Raw genomic sequence first — 26,729 nt, 5'->3', positions numbered from 1 at the left:
AGGGACGACTTTCTGAACGAAAAATACGAGAGGGGAAGAAGAAGGAGCGAAGCGATCATGAAATGCAACAACTGAGTAAGTATCTAAGTATTTATATGTATGTATGTTGATATTATTAATGGTTTTCATGTTTTTTAGCTCAACCTGCTATACTCGTGACGTCGAGTTCAAGCAGTAGTGAAGATCTAGACTTGTGTGATTTGGAGCAGGTTCCACGAGTCTCAAACGATGTATCACCACCAGCAAAAAAGAAAAGAGGGCGCCAAACAATAATTACACCAAAGCTTGCGGCTGCCTTGGATAAGTGCAAGATCAGTGACAGGAATGCGGTTCATATCCTGATAGCTTCTATAGAAGCGCTTGGTCACGATGTTGATAATTTCGCAGTCAACAGGTCCTCGATTCACAATTTTCGAGAGAAACTCCGCGAACAAAAGGCTACCGAAATCAAAAAAAAATTCAAGGATAGAAAACTGAACGCTGTTACCTTGCATTGGGATGGTAAATTACTTCCAGCATTAACGGGTAAGGATAAAGTAGATCGACTTCCTGTGATTCTCTCAAATTGTGGTACTGATCAACTTCTTGGTGTACCTGCATTGCAATCGGGGAGTGGTAAAGAACAGGCAACAGCTGTTTGTGAAACGCTTGCGGAATGGGGCCTTCAGGATTACGTGAAAGCATTAGTTTTTGACACAACAGCATCAAATACTGGCAGTTTTAAAAATGCGTGTGTTTTGATCGAAAGCTTTCTAGAAAAAGACCTTTAGTATTTACCCTGTCGGCATCACATTTACGAAATCATGTTAAAAACCGTTTTCGAGGAAAAGATGGGGAAAACTACAGGTCCAACTGAAAAATTTCCTTGTTTTATTCGAAACAAATTTTTCGATTCCATTGTTTATTATTTCTGGGATTTGATTTATTTCCACTTTAGTCCTTTTAACATTTTCTTCTAATTCATCTGTTTCACGATTTAATTTTAAAAAAGTTCCAAAATGCTTGGAATGGAATTAATGTTAATAATTTTAAGCCCGGAGTCGAGCATGCAAAGGTCAAGAAACATTTGGAGCCGGTCGATGTATCCCGAGTTCTTGATTTTGTACGAGACGCTTTGCAAAAACAACATCCCAGAGAGGATTATAGAGAATTTTTAGAACTGACTTCTATTTTTCTTGGCGAAACACCATCCCGTGGAGTCCTTCCGTGCCCCAGGGGCTACCCATCATGCAAGGTGGATGGCAAAGGCGATTTATTGCTTGAAAATATTCATGTTTCGCGATGAATTTAAATTATCACCGCATGAAGAAAATGCTATTTGTGATATTTGCATTTTCCTAACCAGTATATATGTAGAAGCGTGGTTTTGTGCTCCTTCTGCAGCCAAAGCACCAAATTTGGAATTCACTGTTCTTTCACAACTTTATAAATATCAGGTTGTTGATCGTGAAATCTCTCGTGTGGCTTTACAAAAACTTAAAAATCATTTGTGGTATCTATCCCCTGAATCCATCGCCTTGGCGTTCTTTGACTCTAATTTGCCATCGGAATTAAAAATGAAAATGGTCAAAGCATTAAATCGTGAAACAGATGAATTAGAAGAAAATGTTAAAAGGACTAAAGTGGAAATAAATCAAATCCCAGAAATAATAAACAATGGAATCGAACAATTTGTTTCGAATAAAACAAGGAAATATTTCACTAGATTCGATTTAAGTGACGAGTTCCTTAATACAGATCCGTCGCAGTGGCATAAGAATGAAGATTTCGTCAAAGCTCTAAGCCTGGTTGAGAAATTGAAGGTTGTAAACGATCCGGCGGAGAGAGGCGTGAAACTAATGGAGGACTACAATAACTTATTTACAAAAAACGAGCAACAGAAGCAGTATGTGCTTCAGGTTGTAAGTGAGTACCGACAAAAATTTCCAGATAGCAGAAAACAAACTTTATCGAAAAATAAAGAGTTCTAAGTTATCATGACATTTTCTTTGTGAATTATTAACTCATATTTATTTCAAACTTCTTTGCCATTATTCTGTAAACTGAATTGAATTGAAGTAATAAATAGTCTTATAGAATTATATAAACTAAATACAATATGGATATTAATTAATTGATTGTTTATTATAGTTTATTAATTAAATACAATTTATATAGAGTTTAATATAACTAACCAGACATTTTTTTTTTTACTAATTACTCTATAAAAATTTTTGGAAAAAATAAAATACTTGAATTGGCATTGTATATGATTTTTGGTGTGTTTTGCATTTTTAAGGGCCTAGGGGCACACCTTACCCTTATCCGATTGACACCAAATTCCACAGAGCTCTTTTTTTTATAGAATGGAACCAAACTAAAGGGTAGCCTTCGAAAAATTATAAAAGAAAATTAAAAAGTTGTATATAAGAGCCACCCATTAGGGTGAACAAAACATTTGCAACTGAAATATAAAAATGTGAATACTGCCGATTGCAAAGCAGTTAAATGCCTGAAACCTTTTAATTTTATTTTATTTGAGGCAATGGAAGTTTATTTTTGTAAACAAAAACGATTTATTCAAATTTCAGTTATTTTCTTAAGTGTAAATTAAAATACTACAACACCAAAAGATTGCAACTCAGAGAAAGCAGTACATTATTTTGAGTAAGATAAAAGAAAAACTTTATATTTCGTGGCAAATCCATGGGTATCAATAACTGCCTTGCACCGCCTCGGCATTGACGCTATCAAGTTATCGTCTGTTATGGTCTGAGGTATATTTCTCCACGCATCCAGGACTCTTTGGAAAAATTGGTCAGCATATGCTACATTACTGCGATCAATCCTCTTTTTTACTATTTCCCATAAATTTTCTATAGGGTTAAGGTCTGGGGATTGCGGGGGCCACTCCATTACGTCCACTTTATTCCTCTCGAACCACGATTTTAGGACCTTTGCCGCATGCTTGGGGTCGTTGTCCTGTTGGAAGACCCACTTTAGTGGCATTTCCCACTCGGCGTGTGGCAGCTTTACGGATTCCATAATGTCTTTGTTAACATACTGATCCAATGTACCTTTAATACGATGGAGCGGCCCCAAACCAGAAGCGGAAAAGCATCCCCAGACCATAACATAGCCACTATGTTTGACTGTTTTGACACAGTATGATTTTTGAAGACGTTTGTTTCGTCGACGTCGAACGTAGCACACACCATCACCTACCAAATTAAATTTAGACTCGTCGCTGGAAAGTACAGTTTTCCACTTGCTTACCGGCCAGTTTATGTGATCAGTAGCGAACTGCAATCGTATTTGCTGATTACGTTTACTAATAAGCGGTTTCCTTGCGGGTCGGTAAGTACGCAAATCTGCGGCAGCAGTGTGACTTAAATACAATTATAGCGTAATTCATCGGAAACGCGAAAAAACATATTCCATACAACGCCCTAAAAAGTTTCCAAGATAAGTAAGTGATCGCGAATGGAGCATCCGCATTGTTTATCTCATTTATGTAGGTGCACACCCAAAACTCTTACATAATAAAATTTTATGAAGAACGTACGTATTTACGAAATTGTTTGGTCTTCAGGGAAATCCAAACTAAATCACACAACACCGCACTTAGGGAAATGCAGTTTGAAGACAAAATCACTATTAGATATAAAAAATAAACGCAATCATTATAATAAAATAACATGCAGATACACCATTATACTGAAAAGTGTACGCTTGGAATATACTTTTACTACATGAATCTATGTATGTATGTAATTTAAATATATGTACATACATATATATTGCCACCATAATTGATATATGTGTGCATATTCCTACATTCCTTCCAACCGAAAAGCATTTGCTTGCATTGCTCTCATAGAGCCCTAACCGCGAAAATAACGTAAATTTTGTTCAAAATCTAATTTTCTGCATCAAAAAGTAAGTTCTAAATAAAAATCCAAGGCCAATTCATATATGGTGGTAGCGGTAGTACAAAAACAAAAGATACTTTCGTATGTTTAATAATATAGAGATGCAACTCAAAATTTACGTTTGTTAAGATTTCATTATGCATATAATAAGCTTGATAAGTAGAATATGCTCAGTTTAACAGATAACCATACTTCTTAAATATGGCGATGATATGTGTCTTTCCATCTGTCTTTTTGTATACCAACAGAATGAATTGATAAAACTGTAATTGCGTTTTCCCACAAATTTGAAATTTTGAAATAATTCGTTATACTATTAAACGTAATAAAAATTCCAACATTTTGCTTCATAATCACTACAAAACTTTCAATCAATTTTTAATTGTTGCACAGGTCCCTAGCAATAATTTGGCTTTAACCGATTGAAAAAATATCAATTAGTCGACGTGTTATAGCCAAAAAACCATATAAACAATATGCTGAAAAGCGGCATTTGACTGCAAAGTTCGAAGGTCGATTAAAAAAGAATTCGAACTAACATAAACAAACGCCGCGGTACGGGTCTTCTAATTTAGCCTCTATTTTCACCCATCACTCTCAGAATCGACCTAACTTTTGCTAACCTGAATTTGTTCCACAGTGTTATTGTACATATCGATAACAATATAAATTACTAAATCGATAACAAAATCAATTATTTAATCGATTATTATACCGATAACAATATCCATTATTGTATCGATAACAAATCGATAAAAATATCGATTATTATATTGATTATAATAGCGGTTATTTAATCAATAGCAGTATCGATAACAATATCGATTATTTTATCGATAGCAATATCGATTATTATATCGATAAAAATATCGAGTTTTATATCGATAACAATATCGATCTTCATCCTCATCCTTTTCTTCATATTTATCTTTAGTTCTGCGTATTCCTCTTCACCTTTACCTTAAAGTGTTTAAATTTACTTTGATCTTCGTTTGTTTTTATTCTCAAACCGTTAAACCGCTGAGAACCATTTCCATGTGCATTATTCCCCTTGAGTTTGACAATTTACTCCCAACCAACCAACTGCCGCTAAAGAAGTTTCACTTCATAAATTCAAGAAATGTTTTTACCCTTTCAGTTACCCTAATTCTTATGTATCCGTCATTGTCTCCATTTTCGTCTTTATCTTCACTTTTGTCTTCTTTTTTTTACTTCATCGTTATCATTTATTTCTTCATCTTCATATTTATCTTTATTTCAAAGCTTAATTTCCAATTCAAAGTGAAACAACATGCGAAACATGTCAAATTGAACATGTTGCAGCAACATCTATACACAAATACGGAAATGTTTAAACAACGGTTTAGGCCGTAATTTTCAACCAATTTTGAAACCATAAAAACTCTGCTCATCTACAGAAAAATGCTTGGTTTGGAAATCGGTTCGGTAGAATCACCAAACGAACGGAGACAAAATTCATGTTAGCGTATTAATATATAGATATGGCACTTCACAGCTAAGGAATGAAATACAGGAAATTTGGCGTCCCGTATGAAATAAATAAATTACCAGGACAATGAGTAAAAAAAATAGGACTGTCCCGTATAATACAGATGGTCACCGTTACCTACATGAATACATCGCATGAATCACACATCACACTAATCACAGATCACATCACATCACAGCAAGCGACATCAACATTGAAACAGGCCTAGAGCCCCTAGGAAAGGGATGTTAATAGCAGAAAAGATACGAGACATTAGTGGCAGCGCCGGGACCTACATAAGCACGGTTGCCAGACACTTGGAGAAAATGTTACCAAAAACTTGAAAAAGATTACCAAAAAGTTACCAAAAGTATTAAAAGCCTTTTTTCTTTTGACATAAACAATGGGCGTTACTTGTATTAAAGTTGCCTAGAAGTTTACATACATTACTTACATGATATCTGCACTTGCCAAATCGATCAAAACCACTTTTTGAAAAATCATAAACTTAAGGGTCAAAGCTTATAATAACTTTATGTTGAATTTATAATGTAAGCGGATATTCCGTAACGTGACATCAGTTAAGTGCAACACCTGCCCTGGCTGGTGGCACTTTAGGGCATGTTCAGGTCTGCGCACCACACGAGATTGGACGAGGAACTTCCGAGGGCCCGTGTTGCGCTGTACGGTCGCATGCCCCAATTGCGACGCCACCCACTACCACCAAAAGGCGGCACCCTCCACAGCAGCGAACACAGCCAATGGCGGTCAGGCAACACACAAACACACGGTATGGTAGTTGGTGACTTCACTGCGCACCACGATCTTTGGTCTTCAAGCCTGCCAAACGATCTCAGGGGAACACACTTGGCTGAGCAGATAGACGATTTGGCATTCTGCACAATGAACGACGACGCACCCACCTGGATTATGGCCAGCTGCTGCGGCTCACCACACATAACAACAGTCAGCGCTGGTCTGATCAACAGCGTATCATGGCGACCTATGCTGACCCTAGCATCAGACCATCTGCCCATAGTCATCTCGATCGATAAACCTGCCGACTTTGCTTCCGCGGAAATCCGGACCTATATCAACTTCACCAAAGCTGATGGGAAATTTACTGAAGGCACCCTCGTTGCCCTCCCCACAACAACCGACATTCACCTAGGTAAACGTAAATTCCGCAGTGTTGTCACTGTTGCTGCACCTCGCTTCGTACCAGCAGGTTGCATAACGGACCCCTATCCAAACTTCCCTGCTGTCCTAGCCGATGAGCGTGACAACCTTCGTGAGGCCGGTCCCGGAATTCCCCGCATCAGAGATCCCAATACGGAGATTCGGCAGCTTGTGAACGTACATAAGCGGAGCCATGCGCGAGCTATTCTATTTTAGCCGGCAATTTATACTGCATCCTCCGGCGGTGACCAGAAGGCTGCACAAACTGACAACAACAAGTGCGCCTCTTGTTTTCACCAGCGGTGAAGTTCAGGTAGCCATCGCACAGTGGTCCAATCTGCTCTAGTAGGGTAATTTAATTATTATGTTAAGAACTAAGACAGATATCGGGATGAAATTTTCCACAAATTATGTTTGAATGACTAACAACTTCTGCTCATAAAATGGGCAAGATCGAATAGCGACCACGCCTACCAACCATATAATTAAATAATTGTTAAATTTTTCGTCAATTTCTGGTATATTTTTTAAGCACTTGCGCACGGTTATAGATACCTGCATACCTAAAACTCTTTTTAACTATTTGGATTAAAATGTTAAACATTTTGATGAAATTTGTTGAATTTTTCTAAATTCCGTATACAGTTGAAAGTTTGACTTTGAAGCATGAAGCGAATTTTTATAAATAATTAACAAACAAAATTCTAGCTTGGAAAACATTGTAAATATATAACAAAAATCATCATGCACTCACTTTAGATCGCTAGTGTGTATACTCTTTGGTATGAATTAAAAATAGAAAGTCGGTTATATCTATACCGTATTGACGCCGGATCCGAATTAGCCACCTAATATATGTATAAAATAAAAAAAAAAACTGTTATAAACTCAGATCAAGCTTAACAACTTAGGGCCGTTTCCTCATCTAACCTTTAGATTACCGGCCGCTTTATCGTCTCGATATAAGAATTTTCGTTTTCTCATCAGCGCATTAATTTCTCGAATCAATAAATTGTTGCTCACCCAATGCAACCTCTAAAAATTTGTACCCAACTTGAAATATTGGTTCAGTTTTGGGTCATGAGTCAGACATATTAGATATTTCAACCAAGGTTTTGGTTTTTGCTAACAGTTGCTCTTGCTCTATATTTGCTTATGTTGCATTGCCAACCTTTGAAATTATATGACGAATGTAGTGCAGTGTCACTCTCGGAAATGTAGTGAAGTTTCACTCTACGGAATAACAAATTTATTTTTACCGGTAAGATAAGAAAACCAAAACACTTTAAAGTGAGGAACAATTTATCTGCCCTGTTAGTAAAGGCAACTTTACTGCTTACATTAGAAAACGGCCGTCAGTAAGTAAACGATGCTGATGCTTTGATAAATTTGTGTCGATTATAAATGCGAGAGCTTCTTCAGGCGAAATACCTTTAAGCTAAGCGTACACGGTAGCGAAATCTCTCGAGAGTTTCACTGAAATAAAAATCTCCTCTCTCAATTAAGTTTACACGGTAGAGCAACTCTAGGAGATATTCACTCTAGCTAGACACAATAAAGAGAAATCTCAACTTTTATCTATCACGTACTCTACGAGCTGTGTACACGGTAGACAAGAGTTATCTCTCGCCTAGAGTTAGTTTTCTATCTCGAATTGTTGTCAACGCTTGTTGTATGTATATATGTATTTGTATCAAAGTCACGATGTAGAAAATATAGTTGGCGCCATCAGCGGAGCGCTAACCCTTCGTCGATTTCACAGCATTCACCTATTTTCTGACGTCGTAAAATACATTTTCGCAATATGAACAAGAATTAAATTTTCGAATTGTACTTATTTGCCGAGAAAAATTGTACCTAAAAGTAGACAAATGTACCTAAAAATTAAACATATAATATTTAAAATTCCCATGAAAGAAGTTTCTCCGAGCAGTTCCAGCCAAACTACTATATATATGTATAGGTATTCACCAAGTTGAGCAAGTGGCCTGGCGCCCTGACAAAACAGCAGATAACTCAAGTAACGACTATTGCCAGAGTGCCATACCACCTGCTCAATTTGTGAATACCCCTTATGTTTTAACCAATAATTACGCCCCTTTGCAAAGGGCGGAGGCTATTGGAAAAGCCATTGAAATACCAATGAAAATAAGAGGATGATTCCCGGTACATTATTTGGCTACGTTCTGATTGCACTTAAAATTGTGTACTTGTATCGAATATACGATTTAAATTCAAAATTTTACAATCTGTAATGAAGTTCATTGTCAAGACTTTACTATACGTCTCCGTAGAGCAAAAAGTCTATTTAGCTTGCTAAATAGAGCGTAGAGTTGTCGTAGAGTTTTCGATCTAGCTTCGTTCGACTGTGTACACGGCGAAAAAGTCTCGCTAAATAACTATCACATAGACTTTGTAGGTGAGTCTCTCGTAGAGTTCTATTGAGTGTTTACACGTCTCTAGCGAGATTTTTGTCTAAATCTCGCGTTTTTTCTCTACCGTGTACACTTAGCTTTAGGATTCTTCTTTGCCAATCTGACCTTCTTAATAGCAGTACCTCTCTGGAGAAGCACTTAAAAGCTCATTAAGTAGCGTAGCTGAAGATCTCATTTTTAGTTCAGTGGCCAAAAAAAATACACCTGGTTCGATAACTTTCGAAAGCTCATTAGATTTCTTAATTTTAACTTTTTGGCAACAATCTTCAAAACTTTTAGCTGGCCTACCAGCAGAAAATGTCGGCTTACCAAACTTAGAACACAGAAATTGTGACAAGTCTATTTCAAATTCGAGCCAATCTTTAATTGCAGTAACAAACCGCTCTCTTTTTCGGAAAACTTGTGTCCACTTTAGGTCCAAATTCTGAATTAGGCTTCGCACGTATGATTCAATTTATCAAATTTGATTCTATCACTAGATCCTAAACTGATATTACCAGGTACAAAATCCATTATTCCATCACGTCTTTCATTTTTAGGGGTCGACAGCCAAAAAACAAAAATTTCCTGTCTTGAAATTTTGGCAGTCATCTTGAAAATTGAAAATAAATGTATGGGTGCCGCAGCTAGCCGCAGAAATTTTTTGTGGATTCTATTAGTATATACTAAACTCCTGCGCAATTCCATTTAAAGGGCCTAACAAGACATCCGATCGCGCAAATACTTTCCCTCCTTTACTCTCATCGTTCGGGTCAAGTGTGAGTAAGCATAAACCAGTTTCTGCAAGCGTACGTAAACTACCGATCAATAGCAAGACGCGTAGAGTATTTACTTTGCCTTCCGCAACTACTGCGAGTAAAAGGTATTTGACAGTAGAGTACTCTACTGGTAGTACTTGAGTATTTTCGAAGAAAACATACATTTGTGGCAAGAATGATAGAAGAATTTTCTGGATCGTGCATTTGTGGTACCTGAATAAAATTAAGGACAGGATTGTAGTGGAGCGATGAAGAGAGCGACGAGCCAAACGTACTTTCAACTAAAATGCTAATATACATACCTAAGTACATATGTATGTATGTGCATAGATACGTATGTGCATAGATGGATACGTATGTGCATAGATACATACTATGTGCATAGATACGTATGTGCATAGATACATATACATATAAGTGTCCGCATATATTTTTTCTCGTCACTTGTTCTGTCGCTTCACTGCAGCAAAACCAAGTTGTGGGGAAAAACCTGACGATATGCGTACAATTGAAACCATGGGTTTAAAGATTGCGTAAATTGATGTGAAAATTTCAATTTCATATTAAATATATTTATGTATGCATGTACATATGTACATATGTAAAAATGTAGTTTCGATTTAAAAAAAATCGGATAAAGTTTTCTTTCGCCATTCATACACCTCTAATTTGAGTATTTATTAAAAAAACACTCAATGAAATTCAAAAACTCTATCTTGCATTTGGTTTTACTCAATACCAATTTGAGCTGTCGCAGTGTTATCAAAAAAAAAAAGTTATCAATGGGTAGGTTCAGAAGGCGCAGCAGTTGAGCGCAACCGTTGCTAAAAAAAGAATCAGTGATCGTTATGCGTCTTCTGAACGACTTCATACATTAGCTGTCAAATTCAACTCTCAAAGGTAGACACCAACATGTTGTCTCAAATGATCAGAAAAATATTACGATCATCTAACACGCAACTATTCAGTTGATCAGAAGTACGCAACAACGCGTTCAGAAGGTGCAATCGCACCAGTTACTGAGCTGTTGCGCCTTCTGAACGTGCCCAATGAAAATTCGTTTCTCTTGAAATCAAGTTATATGGCTGCGTATGTATGTACACATGTTCATATTCCGAAATTTTTTTTATTTGTAAAGGCTCTCAAGAAAAACTAAAAATTCATATAAAATTACGCACAATAAATAGAAAATAAATTTGCTTCTATAACAAATTTCTTAAATCAGTATGCAGCTCTTAAGAAAAAAATGCTCGTACATCTCGTCGCTACCATGTCCAACTATCGAATGTGAAAATCGGCACTTTTCAAAATTTTGATTTGCCACTAATAATTTTATTTCGTATAGCAAGTTATTGTTGTCGACAACTTATTTGTTGGTTAATGACTGCAAATAGTTTTATAGAAAATTAGAAACGAGAAATAATACTTTCATAAAAATTTAAGTACAAACATACATAGATTTGAAAAGCTGCTTGAATACAAAAGTTTTATGAAAATGTCACATTAAACAACTGTCTAAATCTACGTTATTTTTTATAAATAAGGCCGTAAACATTTCCTTACATCGTCAAATTCCATATTCTATTTTTACTCTTTCAATTTCACTGACCAGCGCCGCAAACGATATCAACTAGTAGGCTAACAACCAGAATTGAAATTTTATACGCAAGTACTTACCGTACTACAAGTATACAGAGAGTAGATTTGCTACTCCCTTTTGGCAGCAGCAAATATCTCGCGTACGCGATGAGAGAAAGTAGAGTACGTACTTTGGTGGAGTAATAGCTAGTACGTCAAGTATTTACTCTCTCAACGCCAAGTAGGGTATGTATGCGGAAAAATAGTAACAATGTGTTGGGAGTAGAGTACAATGCAAGAAGTACTTATTGAACAAAATGCGGCAAATACACTTGCGCTGGACTCTAGTATATACATCAATTGAGAGAATAAGTATAGTAAGTGACCTATATTCCGCCATATAAGAAAGATTTCGTCTACAAAACAAAAATAAGAATATTTTGGTACTCACTGAAAAGATTACAACTTTATCAGCTCCAAAAAAATATGTGCGTCCACTTCGGTAATAATTTTTTCATTTCCTGAATTTTCTTACTTAAAACAATGACGGAGAAAGGAGTGCAGTTAAAAAAAAAATCTTTAAACAAGTTATTGAGCCTTAAAAATACTCAGCTTTCGTTGCACGAACAATTTCATTTTTCACTTATTGCTTACTATGACTTTTAGATACCGTTATGTTTATATGTAGCCAAATTTGTTCAAACAAAAATTTATTGAAAAATTACAAACAAAAAATTTAATTAAATTACCCTAGCTTTCACATTGGACCACTGTGCATCGGGAAGGCGAAAGCCTACAAAGCCATGGGACCCGACGTAATATGCATGTTGGTGCTGAAAAATTTGGGTCCTGCGGGAGAAGTATACCTAACGGAGGTCCTCAACCTGTCAATGGCCACTCTCACCATTCTAGACATCTGGAAGATGTGGACTGCTCAAACCGAGGAAAACAGCCAACAAAGGAGAGTCTTATCGTCCGATAACACCCTTTTTCCGGTAGCGAAGACACTAGACTTGCTACTCCCGTATTTTACGAACGACCTGACCCCAGCGAAGCATCAGCACCGTTTCCGTAAAGTGCACAGCAAAACAACAGCACTTAACGCCATAAACACTCAGATAACACGTGGCCTAAACAGCGTTGCGAAAGCTTTCGCTGGAATATCGTCACTTTACCCTAAAAAAAAATCGTCATTTCGGCCAAAAAATCTTACAATTTTTGTTTATTGTGTTTTTTTTAACAAAACAAAAAATACAAAGGAACTACATACAATGAGTCGTATGCATAAAAACTAAGCAATTGCGTTTTCTTAAAATTGCATACCTTTAACTTAATTTTATTTGAACAAATTGAGTAAAAGGTTTGAAATTATTAAGAAAAAGCATTTGCTCAGGTTTTATGCATACGGCCCAATAAATATGACCACGTATTACAAAGCCAAATGGAACCCACATGCATATGGCTTAATAAAAGCGGATTTGCAATTGTTAACGACAATTTAAAATTACAATATAAAACACATCTGCTTATAAATAGTTGAACTTCACTGGTTTGAAGTTTTTGAAGATTTTGATCCAGTTTTCACACCGAACTTGGTTGATGTTGTAGCGGCTACTAAGCTCCGCTCGGGTCGGTTCATCCGTCAACGTTGTCGTCCATTTCAGCTAGGGCGAGGCCCAGGAAGTGTGCGACTTCCAAAGGGTCTGTCCATAGGGACAGGGGCGTCAGCTGATTGGGTTCTCAGGGCATGTGAAGAGGTGCCGGGAGTCATGAGAGGTTGTTTAATAAACCTCTGGACTTCGTCCGTCCGTTCGTAAAGAAGCCTCCTGACGTGCCTTGGTGAGGGCTCTTCCGCGAGCAGCTGTCCGCTGGGATGGCCACGTCTGTGGCTCCCCGCAAGGAACTGCTTGCAGAGCATTATGTTATGCTCCTTGACTGGGAGCATCTGGGCCTCGTCATGTAGGTGGTCATCGGGCATCCGGTCGCTGTTCGTAATGCCGTGTTTTGGCGGTCTGTAGCTTCATCCACTGCGTCCTGCTAGTCCCCGGCGACCACAAGGGCGCTGCATAGTTTAGAACCGGCTGGCCAATTGTCTTGTATGTTGCCAACAACGTTTCTTTATCTTTGCCCAAGTGCTGCCGGCCAGCGACTTGGGGACATTGTTGCGGCTCTGTACTTTGCTGACATTTACAGTTGTATGCGCCGAGAAGGAGAGCAGACTGTCGAAGGTAACTCCGAGTGCTATGCACTTTACGGAACCCATGCTGATGCTTCCCTAGGGTCAGGTGGTTCGTAAAATACGGGAGCAGCAGGGCCTCGAGTGTCTTTGCTACCGGGGAAAGGAGGGTTATCGGGCGATACGACTCTCCTTTGTTGGCTGGTTTCCCCGGTTTGAGCAGTGGGACAACTCTCCCCATTTTCCAGATGTCTGGAATGACGAGAGTGGCCATAGACAGGTTGAAGACCTCCGTTAGGTATGCTACTCCCGCAGGACCCAAATTTTTCAGCATCAACATGTATATTCCGTCGGGTCCAATGGCTTTGGAGGCTTTCGCCTTCCCGATGGCTACCCTTACCTCACCGCTGGTGAAAACAAGAGGCGCACTGGGTTTTGGAATTTTGTGCACCTTCTGGTCACTCGACGTTTGGCTTTTTCCACCGGAGGTCGCAGAATGAACTGCCGGCTAAAATAGCTCGCGCATCGCTCCGGGTCCGACGAAGCGTGGTCACCAAAGTCTAGAACAGCCGCTTCAGCAGGAAAGTTCGGACGTGGATCCTTAATACCTCCTGCTGGGATGAAACGAGCTGCAGCAGCGGTGACAACCCTGCGGAACTTACGTTCACCTACATGAACGTCGGTTGGTATGGGCAGTGCAGTGAAAGCGCCCTCAGTAACATCCGCGAAGCCTTTCCAGTCAGCTTTGGAAAAGTTGACATAGGTCCGGTGATCCACGGAAGCAAAGTCGGCAGGTTTATCAATCGAGATGATTATGGGCAGATGAGCTGATGCTAGGGTCAACATAGGTCGCCATGATGCGCTGCACATAGGGGCATTTATCAGATTTATCCGGCCAGATTTATTTTTATGAATATTTCTACTCAAAATGTTTAGAAAAGACGTGTTTTGACATATAGAATTGTAAATGTTTAAAATCAAGTAAACATTAACAGAGTTGCGACCTGTTAAAAAATGTTGTTCAATTAGTTAAATGAATTGCTGCAATATGGGTATCAATGGAAATGGGTTTAAAAAGGCTTTATCTCTAAGGAACCTCCCAGGGTTTAAAAAATCAAATTCAATTAATGCGGCAGTGTTACTCTTTTATGAAAGAGTATTACGTTCTACCCAAAAATTTTGCCGAACAATATTTTGACAATCAGCAGCACAGCAGGGGCCCACATAGTCACTCGTCGAATCTCGAGTGTTGCGAAGTCCTGAGCACGCCGAGGCAGGAGTTGCACTTGACTGATGTCACGTTACGGTATATTCTGGACTGACAAACAGAGCGGATTGTCGGAGGGACTAGGAGTTGCCGGCGGCGGTGTGCGGGTGCTATTGTGTTTGTTTGTGTGTCTATTGTTGTTGTGTTACGGTGTGGGTGTGTTGATTGTGTGCTGCCCGCGCAGGTGGTGGTTTGCCGTGGAGGCGGTCCGGTTCGCACAGCATGGAGTTTGTATGTAGTCGTCTCTGGTATACGCAGCAGGTGTAAATTTCTGTCCCTGGTTTCGACTCTATACCAGCCCTGAGCAGAGGGGTACGGAGCAGATGTAGCTCTAGAATCTAGCAACGTTTGATGGATTTCGCCGACCTAAACGGGGTTAGATCGTCGAAACAACAGCCCTTGGTCGGGTAAAACCCGAGTCATTCCGGTACGTAGAACCGGGTGTCGTGGGAATGACCGAACTTGGTACTCGGTGTTGGGTAATTTTTACCAATGTATTTCGTTTGTGTAAAATTATTTTATTATCGGTGTACCGGTTAGCGAATTATCGCGAAGGAGGCTTAATAATTTTTCTGGTAGTTGGTAAACTGCAATCAGCTGTTCGATATTTATTCAATTTTATATCCGCCTGCTGAAATAAGTAAAATTTCTTAAGTTTTCTGGTACAATTTGTTTTTTTTTTTTTAGGACAAAAGCTATGAATTCGCTGTTGATAAACACAGTTTGTCATACTAACAAAAGAAGACTGAAAAGGACGCTCGCAGTTGATAAAATTACGGAGTGTCGACCAGCAATTTACCAAACCTACCAAAATGGATGTGAAGACCCTTAGTGTAAGATTAGCATTTATTAACTGATAGATAATTTTGACTGAACGAATTCCCTCTTCTACTTTTCTGTCTCTTTCAAATCAGTTGAAGTGTTCACACTCGGTCCAAATAGTGTCTTAAAATGTAGACGTCTACATTTTGCCACACTCAAAGGTATGGTTTTTACGCTTCTGCATTTTGCAACCTCGCAGCAGGGTTGCATTATGGCAATACCAATCAAATTTGTTTAGTTTATTGCGGACAGTTTACGTATTTGCATTGGATTTGAGCGCAATGGCGGATGAAAACAAAAAAATCAAGGAAAAGAAAGATCAAATATTAGCAATTGGTAATTAAGTTAAACAATTAAAAATTTTCAGAACCAAAATCGAAAAGCGGCATATAAAAAATGGACGCAAAGAAGAAATGTCTGGCAACACCCGTAAAGTTTTGCGGGACTATTCTAATAGCGTAGGATCTGTCAAAGGCGTTTGACACCGGCAATCACTGCACTCTGCTAGAAGATATTGAGGCCTCCTCTCTCCCACAGAGGTTCGAACGATGGTCGGTGAATTATCTAAGTGGTCGACACTCGTCAGTATTGTTTAGAGACAAATCGAACAAACCTAGAAACATAAAACAGGGGGTTCCACAGGGTGGTGTCCTTTCCCCATTACTGTTTAACTATCATATTCCAAAGCTCCCTCAACCTCCAGAGGGAGTCTCAATTGTCTCCTACGCTGACGATTGTTCGATAATGGCGTCTGGGAATGGAATTGATGACTTGTACTCGAAAGTAAACGGGTATCTCTCCGAGCTTTCTTGCTTTTTCACTGCTAGGAGCCTAATCCTCTCCCCTACAAAATCCTCTGTGACCTTATTCACCCCTGGACGAAGGAGGTCAGACTACCGCTGGGTATTCACGCTGGTGGCACACCAATTCCGACGGTAAACAACACCAAAGTATTCGGAGTAACCTTCGACAGCCTGCTTTCCTTCTCTGCGCACGCAATCCCAATTTTCAATAAAGTACAGAGCCGCAACAAGGTCCTCAAGTCGCTACGGCAGTAGTTGGGGCAAAGACAAATAAACGTTGCTGGCAACATACAAGGCAATCGGCCGGCCGGTTCAAAACTAAATTGCACCAGTATGTACGCCGGAGACTAGTTGGACGCAGTGGACGAAGCTACAGACTTTTCTTTTGATGTCGCCTGAGGACCACCTACACAGTGAGGCCCAAGTGCTCCCCGTAAGGTAGCACAACAAATTGCTCTGTAAGCAGTTTCTGGTGGGGTGCCACAGAAGTGAACACCCTAACAGGCTACTGCTAGAGGAGGAGCCCCCGCCCAGACACGTCGGGCCCTATTCGAGTACAAGGGCGCAGTCCAGATATACGTAGACCAACCACTGCACCCGCCGACGTACAACGACATTCATAGGGAGTCAGTCACCACCTACCTCGACTCCCGGCCTGTGAATGCCGTGGTTGGAGCACAATCACCACCTGTAGAAGAGACGGAGCTTCAACTGCCAAAAGAGACCCGCGTAACCTGGCTCAATTACGGTCGGGATATTGTAGCCGCCTCAACAGCTATCTGTCCATACTCGACCCCAATATCCCCAATGAGTGCCCGGCTTGTGGAGACTCCCGCACGACACCAACCACCTCTTCACATTCCAGCTCAACCCGACTCAACTGACACCCTCTCCCTCTGTTCCGACCCTATTGAAAAATCCCGTTTCCTGGGCTTGACGACAATGATAGTAGTGCCGCTACAACAACAACGAGCTAGCTTGGGATGCAAGCGTACCTGCATGCCGCCTCGCCGGATTCAAATATGCTGCTACATAACATGTTGTTCGTAATTTTCTTGGAAACCACAAAGCCGAAAACTAGGAGGAGTAGGTCAGCAACCTTTTAACAGACTACAAGAATATGGGATGCAATATTTCGCTCATGATAAACTTCTTACACTCCCATTTAAATTTTTTCATGAAAATTTGGGGGTCGTTAGCGACGAAGACGGCGAGCGGTTCCATCAGGAAATATCTATCATAGAAAAATGGAACCAGGCAAATTGAGGACAAAAGAGATGTACCTGAAGCTATATATTCCCGAAAATCCTAAATAAAATTAAGATTTTTTATTATTCTTCATTAAATACACTTTTCAATCGTATTTCATTAGATTTTACTTAAACGCTTTTGCAAAAAGGGTGACTGAACAAAATAATTCACAATGTGGATTTGTTACAGGTAAGTTGTAGATACAAAATAACCCTTTCAATTTCATTTAACTATTATTAACGACATTTGTGTGCATCAGATTTATTTTTGTATAAACCATATATGTAGATAAATCAAAGTTTCAAACTTTGTGCAAAAGTAGGGAAAATTCATAAAATTTCAATAAATTTGACCGAAATTTCAAACTAAGGATATTTAGAAAAAATCTGGGATGCAGTCGTGTAGCACATTCGATTTTTGACTTAAATCATACAGACCTATTAACTTAAGACTGATTTGGTAGTAAAATATGCGCTATTCGTCAACCGCTCTCCGGGCGAACAACAATAGAACTTCGCAAAGGACAGCGGTAGTTGGCGAAGTTGTCATGTGTCGAGCAAAGTCGACAACCTGTTGCAGTACCCAAATGTTGATATGCTAAGCTACATTTCAATGTACTTTTTATTACCTGAGACTTATAAATGGCATACGTTTCTTTTTCATTGTTTAAAGCTGAGCGGAAGTCTCCCATACATGACTGAGTTCTTGCAACTAAATGATAACTAACTGCGACGTGCATAGACTTATCTCCAAAGTACTTCAAATTTAACTCCAGCGCGTGTTCAATAAATCGTAATGATAACTCGTACTCTCCAACAGCATGTAAAATCAAGCTGATATTGCTCTGAAATAATAGAGAAATTATTGAAATAAAAATTTTTCCAAACATTATGATCATACATCTATGAGTGCAACTTCTGGGTGGTCTTCACCGCATATTAAAGCCAATAAATATCTAGCACGGTAAAGTAGTTTTAGGGATGCACCAATTTGTCCATTAGCAAAACAATACAATGACAAGTGCGTCTAAAGAAAAAGATCAAAATAAATATTTGCTTTGGGGTTTTCTTTTTGCCTTTCTTACGTATTCTAGTACGGTACATGGATGATCGATTCCGTTCACACGTTCACTCATTATAACTGAGCGTTGTTGTATAGCCAAGGCCTCTTGTGGATCTCCCAATAAATAGCTTAGTCGAGCTAACATCCGTAAGCACGAGCCATTTTCGGAATGCATTGCACCGAACACATTGTTTAAAAGATTAAGCGCCTCACTAATAAGTTCATAACCTTCTTTGAAAAGTCCCTGTTGTATTTTCGATTGGCCAGTGGTATAAAAATTGTAAGCATCCGATGCACGTGGACTTATATGTTTAACAATTGGAAATACATTCAGTACATCCTCTTCGTTGAATGTTGACTTGTTTCGTAACTCAAAATTGTACTCTCGCAGCAACACTTGAATTCCAACTTTTAGGCAGAAAGATCTTAAAACAGCTACTCGATGAAAACCATAAATTTCAACTGCTGTTTCAATTGAGTCACATCTGAGATCATAATCCCAATAGCATTTAGCTTCTTTTTTAATTTGCATCCAAAGTGACTTTGGGGTCATTAAAAGAAATTCACTCTGATTGGAACTTAACGCATTTTTGTTTCCAAGGGCATTTACATGGGATATTAAAACAGCATTTTTGCTATATTTTTTACTTTTACCACGTCTATTTGATTTATTTGCGTCACTTGTATTGCTTGTCACATATACAGGTCCCGATGATAAAAAACAGTTCAAAAAATGACTAATGGCATTCGCCAAGTGCATAACATCTGTGCCTTGCATATATGTGTAGTAAATATGCTTCGTAGCTCGTACTATTAGCTCAACAACGGCTATTCTATGTAAATATTCCATCCGAGGCATTTTTTCTAGCATATCTATTACTTTACCAAGATATCTTAAAAACATCAATCATGGGGAAAGTTAAACAAACAAATATATCAGCGGTACTCACCTCACGTTAATGCCATGACTATGTAAAGCTTCGGTTAAACTTGTGCCATCCATTGGTGGTGATGTGTGATTCATATGTTCTTTTATAAAGGCCGGTATTTGCTTTTTAACCAAAAATTCGGCCGCTTCTTGGATAAGTTTTTTTTGCTTAGAAATTGAATTGCAGTGATTTGGGTCATCAAAATGACGTATTCCGGGTGAAAATACATCTGGGTTGAAACGAAAATCAAACTCTTGTTCTTTTAATGAACCAACAGCGGCACAGGCATGTCTCACAACATCTGCTGCCTGGTTCTCATCAGCAGTAGCGACATTATTTTGCGCTTCTTTAATTGCATCCAGAGTATGTACCATAACATCAGTTGTATTGTTTTCCAAATTATCTGACTTCTGATTTTCGTTTGCTTGGTCCGATAATTTATTTTCATTACTTTTTAATTCATTATTATTTTCAGACGATGCCTTTTGTGAATTAAAATTCTGTAAGTGCTGTGCAGCACTACGTATAAAAGTAACGTAACGATCTTCGATAAATGCCTCAAGTAGCTCCTGACGTAAACAAGATAATTTATGCTTGTGCTCTATAGGGAATCCTAGAACTTGGAGCTCTGGGCTGATTTGGATATCATCCAAAACTAAAAAATTCACATCGGGTGGAAACGTACGAAGCAGATCAAGAATATAATGTCTCCCATCATTGCCGATAATACCTTTACATTCAACAGAAGAGCACAACTCTACTGGCTCATTGCGTTCATTTAACACTGAATGGGGCATAATCTTTAAATGTTTACCAGCCTTCCGAAGCAATTCTAAATATTTAGGATGGCTAAGGACTGTCTTTCCAAAATCAATTGAACCATAAACAACCGATTGTTCCTGCTCCCTTTCTAAAATACCTGGTATAATCGATTGCGCTGTTACTCGAAAACCGCGATAATCTACAACTACTGTTCCCAACGTATACAGTCCTTCTACGTCTACGGCACTGTAAACGCGTACACCATGGAGATCGTTTCTAGGAGCAACGAAAGCGGCTACATCACCGCCGAAATCCTTATAATGGTCTCTCACATCGAAACCCAGCGAGAAAAAAATGTTATTCCAAATAAACATCTGCATTTTTGAGTCCTCTCCTGGATTTATAGCCAAAACATTACCATCTATAACTGCCATCGCACCACGTGTAGCTGCAATTACAAAGTCTCCATGCACTTTAAAAATAGCACGTTCTCGCAACAATCGCTCTGTTAGTGTTTTGCGAGGCAATTCACGAGTGGTTTGTAACTCCTCGTTCCAGTCACGGGTCTGTCCAGGTATATGCTCTTCATACCTACAAAAAATTATTAGTAACGTATATATTTACCTTTATATTTACCAAATTGTTTACCCTAGCTTCGAAGAGAATGCATCTTCTGCTCGAATCGCGTCAATTGTGTGTTCTAATTGTGGTGCGGTCCATTGATACACTTGGTAAGGCGTAGCAACACGTTCGAAGGCATGGCGCAATGTGCGCTTCTTTTGCATCTGTTGAAATGCGCGTTTAAAAGATGGGGAAATTTGCGATAAAAGCTCTATTAACGAATGGCTTAAGTGACTGGGGTTATCTGGTTTAGGATTAAAAGTTTCGTCCGTAGATTGGTTTATGTAGAATCCTTTAGGACATGCTGAAATATGAAATCGCTTCTCTTCCATGGTTACAACATATAAGTACATTAAGTCTCCATGCAATTTACGCGGCCCTGGTGGAGGATTCCAAGCAGAACTTGTCAAAATCTTCAGTGCTTGAGGGACTTTTGAATTTTTTATTCCAGGTTGTAATGGAGTAAGAGGGGCTTCTTTAACACCGGGCATCACATAGTCTGGTGGTGTGCAATCTACTGAATCTGATCGAGTTTTTTTCTTTTCGAGTAGATCTCCTTGCGTGATGGTATGTAAAAATGTGAGAGAATTGCATTCAAGCCCATTATAAGCGTCAGAGGGGTCCATACTTTTTAATAAATCACGAACGTGTCGCACATGAATACGAGCTTCGCGCATAGTGTATGGCTCCTCGATAACTTTTATGGTAGACCCGTGTTTTAAACCTTCAATTGTTTTTAATTCAGCAAAATTATCTAAAGTCACGCCATCCAACTGTAAAGAAAAACAGGTACGATGACAAGTATCTTCTCGATCCATTAGTAGTTGATGTATCTCTTGCACTAATTCCATACTAGATAATTGTACAGAAAGCATTTCAGTACCCGGGCTCTGAATATGTATCGTTATACCAACATCATGAAGCGTTTCTAAATCTATAGACTCTGACGAATGGGAAGATTCTTCGCCGTCAATTATCTCATTCTGGACATTTTCTGGGGTTTGGTGTGTCTTGTTATCATTTTTTAAATCTCTTAACACTTCAGAATTCTGATTCACCTCACGCCCTTCATCACTTCCTTTCATGTTGAAATATAAAATGAAATGGTAATTATTTTATAGCTACTTTTTAAAACAAACATCCAAACATAAACATAAAAACAGACATACATATGCAGTGACGCAAGTAAGTCACCACGTGCTTTTTTTTAATATTCACAATGTTTTTAAAAATAATTTTTTTGTTATTTTTCTATAAAAATATATTTAAAAAAGTTGCAAGCTTTGCAGTGATTCAAGCAAGTGACCAAAATATTAAATATTCCGAATGTTTTTCAAGTAAAATTTTTTTTTATTTTTCTATAGAAATATTGTCCACGCTTTGACCAAAAATATATTTCTCAGTCCCATAGAATTTGTGTTGATAACTTTGGAATTATCTAATTTTGGCAAGTCATTATAATCAATTTAAAAGATTGAAAATGAAAAACGTGGAGCGCATGCAATACAAAACATTACATTTAATTGGCAATACAGTCATCGACTAGCTATTAACGTGCTCGGACGTGTATACAAGTGCTATCGTCACACTGATCCAATAAACAAAATAAGCTAAAAACCACAGTGCTTCTCCACACAGTGGTTAGTCTATTCCTTGTTACACTTTCGTAGCAATAACAATTAAACAAGTTCAGTGTTCGATCAAGAACCGTTTGTGCCTAAAAAAAATGCCACCAACACCTGATCGGCCGGACAAAGCAACAAACCGTTTTTCAATACTAAGTGAAATGGACACATACGACACACACACATCCCCTACACTTCAACAAAAACAAACAACACCCAGCAAAACAAAAGACCTAACAACGTTCCCACGACAGTCGGGTCTACGTAACCGGAACGACCCAGATTTATATCTGGCCAAGGACTGTCACTCCAGCAACACTCCCCAAAAAGTCTTTGGGGAATTTGTATGCTGCTACAACAACAACAACCTAACAACGAATTAAACTTTCCCCGTTTGTAATAAAAAGGGGTATTGATGCGATATCAACCCGAATAGACAGCATTAAACAGCTTAAAGACGGTTAACTACTGGTTTTGGCCCGCAACCCTAAAATAGCTGAAAAATTTTAAAAAACGAACTCGCTTCTAACATTTACCCTATCACAGTCAAGCTGCAAGACAACCTCAATACAGTGAAAAGTAACATGTACGCCACATGTCGCAACTTCGTAAAGGAAAATGAAATTGTCCAACCTAAAAAGTCAGGGAGTGACGAGTACCCCCCACCGGAAAAATCGCTGTAAACTTTGACAGTACCAGCTTCCAAAATCACTAGATGTGGCTTGGTACAAAGTAACAGTGTCTCCCTACTACCCGAACCCCATGCGTTGCAGAAATTGCCAACTCCTAGGTCATACCAAAACCAGATGCTCTAATCCATGCACCTGTGAAGGATGCAATTCGCCGCCCATTCTCCAGTTGAATGCACACGCAAACAATGTGCGAACTGTAATGAAAATCATTCCTCCTCTGACAAAGACTGCCACAGCTACAAGTAAACAACAAAAGACATTTTAAAAATTAAAACAATAGAAAAATGCTCTATGGGGGAAGCGCGTCAAAAATATAATGAAAAACACACCCATACACAAAAATCACAAATATCATACTCTAACATCACCAACCCAACTTTTAACAAACCAAGCACAACAAATACACCAAATACATCAACATCCGCAACATACAAGCGCCCAGCTTCATCAACAAAAGCTAATATAAATAAAATAGCAAAAACTCAAAAGCACATATATACAAAATCATAACCGACAACAACTCTACTGCGGAAAATCCATCCGCTCAAATTACTCAATTTTCAAACGAAAATGTAACTCACATAAGAAAAAACTACCAACTGTTTAATCCTTCTCATGAAGACTCGCCTCCCCACTCTAGCAAAACGCAAAACCACCTCGCAAACCAACACTACTGCATTTCCACTCAGCCAAATAACACAACTATTAAACGGAAGCAGCTATTTCATGTCAGCCTCTGATTCTTAAGAGCCTAAACTATAAAAAAAACAAAGTACATTAGCAAATCAAACATACTTACTCAAATATTTCACATACATTCACAAATGATTTATTTATGTAAAGTCATTAATTTAGTGATTTATTTATGTAGTCATTCGTAACATCCAAGAATATCATTGTTTTATTCAGAGTATTCAGCATATTGTATTTAATTGTGGATAAAATTCGTTATAACTCAAAGAAAAGACACAGCAATTCACGCAGTTATAAATAAAAATTCTTTTAATACTGAGTCGACATTAACATCCAGATTGCGAAGACTATATTGAGAAAAGGTAGCCCATTGTGTTCTCATTCTCTGCCCATGCCCGCACATGCATGATGATATTCATTGAACTATTTTGCAAAATTATAACTTAATAGGGGAGGGAAGGGTATTGTGGACCTCACAAGGAAAAATTTTTGTAGAAAAAACGGAAATCTGAATTGTTGCTCATTTTTAATGGACAAAAATAGAAACAAATTTTGGTAAAGCAATGTGAAAGCTGTTTTTGATAGACCTTTTGTGCCGATTACGAATCCGCAAGAAACAAGTTTCAATCAGCTCATATTGTTTTTTTTTTTTCAATATTTTAGAAGCTCTAGCAAAGAGACAAAACAGATAGAGCCTTGACGTGATGGTCACTTTGTTATTTGTTATATACTTTAATTCAACAATTTTTATGAGCTCGAGGCCGTTTTCAGTGAAAACTTATTGTGGAAAAGCAACAATAATTTGAAAAAATGGTAGAAGTGATAGCTATTTCGGAAATCACCACATTTCCTCATCAGACTTCTTTCAGTAGGATTCGAACCGACGATCACCACTGACTCAGCCAGTTGCCTACGCACTGTGCTAAGTTTGTCTTGTTAATTCTTATTGCTTATTTTCCACTATTTCACTTTGCTAAGCCAACTACAATCAAGCGCAGCTATTCCGCTGCAATTCACTTGATCATGTGGTTGTTGGTTTGTTGGTTTTTGTTAATATTTCTATTATTAGAATGTTTAACTTTTTAGGTGTGCTCGTCCTTAAGTTATTTGTTTTTGTTATTTGTATGGCCTTGTTATAAATAATAATTGTTATAAAGGCCATAAAAATAACAAAAACAAATATACTTTAATTTGTTTTTATTTTATTTTAGAAATAAATAAGATAAAATAAAACTTTTAAATATACCACGCTTTTATAAATGGACTAAAAATTAGAAAATAATGGTACTCATGCATAAAAAGTGAGCTTAAGCTCCGACTCGATTTTCAGTACAAATTCTTGAGCTTTAACTCACTTGATTAGTGCGAAAATTGAGTCTGAGCTTAAGCTCACTTATTATGCAAAAGGCCCAATATTTCTCAGTCCCATAGAATTTGTTTTGATAACTTTTGATTTTGAAATTTTAGCAAAAGGCATTATAAACAATTTATGAGATTGAAAACGTAAAACGTGGAGCGCATGCAATACAAAGCATTAGATTTAATTGGCAATAGACAAAGTACATAACATAGACCTTAAATTTCTACAGAGAAAGTACAAATTTGGGACCGATTTTAAGCGGTCGTTATTCATATACCCACATACATACATATATTACTCTTCATATCAATTCAGGTCTATTACATGCGCCCCACGCTTTTCATTTTCAATCTCATAAATTGTGTATAATGACCTTTGCTAAAATTTCAAAATCAAAAGCTATCAAACCAAATTCTATGGGACTGAGAAATATTATTTTCTAATTAGTTCATTTATAAAAGCGTGGTATATTAAAAAGTTTTTTTTTATTTTATTTATTTTCTGCTTTTTAGTCTTGTCAGCATAAAGTTTTTCAAGAGATATTAAAATAATTAAACTTCCAGTGAAAAGAGAACAAAAGACTATGCAAGAAAAATGTTTGCTCACGTTTACAGCCCGATTCTGTGCACTTGATAAATTGAAAACCTTTATAATTTGTAAATTTTTTATTATTTATCAAGAATTGGTATTCTAGCACAGAAATCAAAAGCTCTTTTCTTGATAAATTATCAAGATTGAAAATGCTATTGACAAACTGAAATTTCATGTGAAATGTATAAATTTTGTATGTTAATAAATTTGTTGCTAACAATTAAATACTCCATGTGCCGGCAATTGAACCTGCGACACACGGAATCATAGTCGACATCTTTACCTACTCGGCTACGGCAGTCAAAAGCTTTTTTGCTTTTAAATTCATATTTTTCATATGTGACAATGAAATCAGTTCCACTCATGTGGACATCGTAGAGCTTTTTGTTTTATAAGTATTGACACAGAATGCGAAGGGAGCTTTTACTTGATAAAAACCTTGATAAAATTTCTTTATAACAAATTTATCAAGAAAACACAGAATTGGACGGTTAGTATATACATATATGTATGTACATTAGGGTGGTCCAAAAATGGATGTGAAAAAGTAAAGTCGGAATTTTTATACTCTCACTCCCAAGGATTGTTCTATACCGAAAAAAAATATATCCCCATTTTTTATTTTGAAATCAAAAAATATTTGGAGGTCGCGCAAAGCGCCCAAAGTTTTCCATGTATTTATATGGGGAAAAAACACCTTTTTGTAGAAATGGTATATAATTCTT

General features: G+C 37.9%; 1 protein-coding gene across 1 annotated transcript in view; it reads right to left on the bottom strand.

Annotated features, from left to right (window-relative positions):
• Positions 1 to 26,729, bottom strand: part of LOC118742236 (protein clueless) — a 67,418-nt gene that overhangs the window by 8,093 nt on the left and 32,596 nt on the right. Inside the window, exons 2-6 of the mRNA XM_036474156.1 lie at positions 21,071 to 22,121; positions 19,682 to 21,013; positions 18,754 to 19,624; positions 18,570 to 18,695; positions 18,298 to 18,513 (exon numbers count right to left, since the gene is read on the bottom strand). Coding sequence (XP_036330049.1) covers positions 18,298 to 18,513; positions 18,570 to 18,695; positions 18,754 to 19,624; positions 19,682 to 21,013; positions 21,071 to 22,121 — 3,596 coding nt within the window. The remainder of the gene's footprint in view (positions 1 to 18,297; positions 18,514 to 18,569; positions 18,696 to 18,753; positions 19,625 to 19,681; positions 21,014 to 21,070; positions 22,122 to 26,729) is intronic.

The sequence above is a fragment of the Rhagoletis pomonella genome, unplaced genomic scaffold, assembly GCF_013731165.1.
Source record: "Rhagoletis pomonella isolate Grant_MI unplaced genomic scaffold, Rhpom_1.0 Rhpom_scaffold_00007, whole genome shotgun sequence".
NCBI classification, from domain to species: Eukaryota; Metazoa; Arthropoda; class Insecta; order Diptera; family Tephritidae; genus Rhagoletis; species Rhagoletis pomonella.
This window is presented reverse-complemented; position numbering and strand designations above follow the sequence as displayed.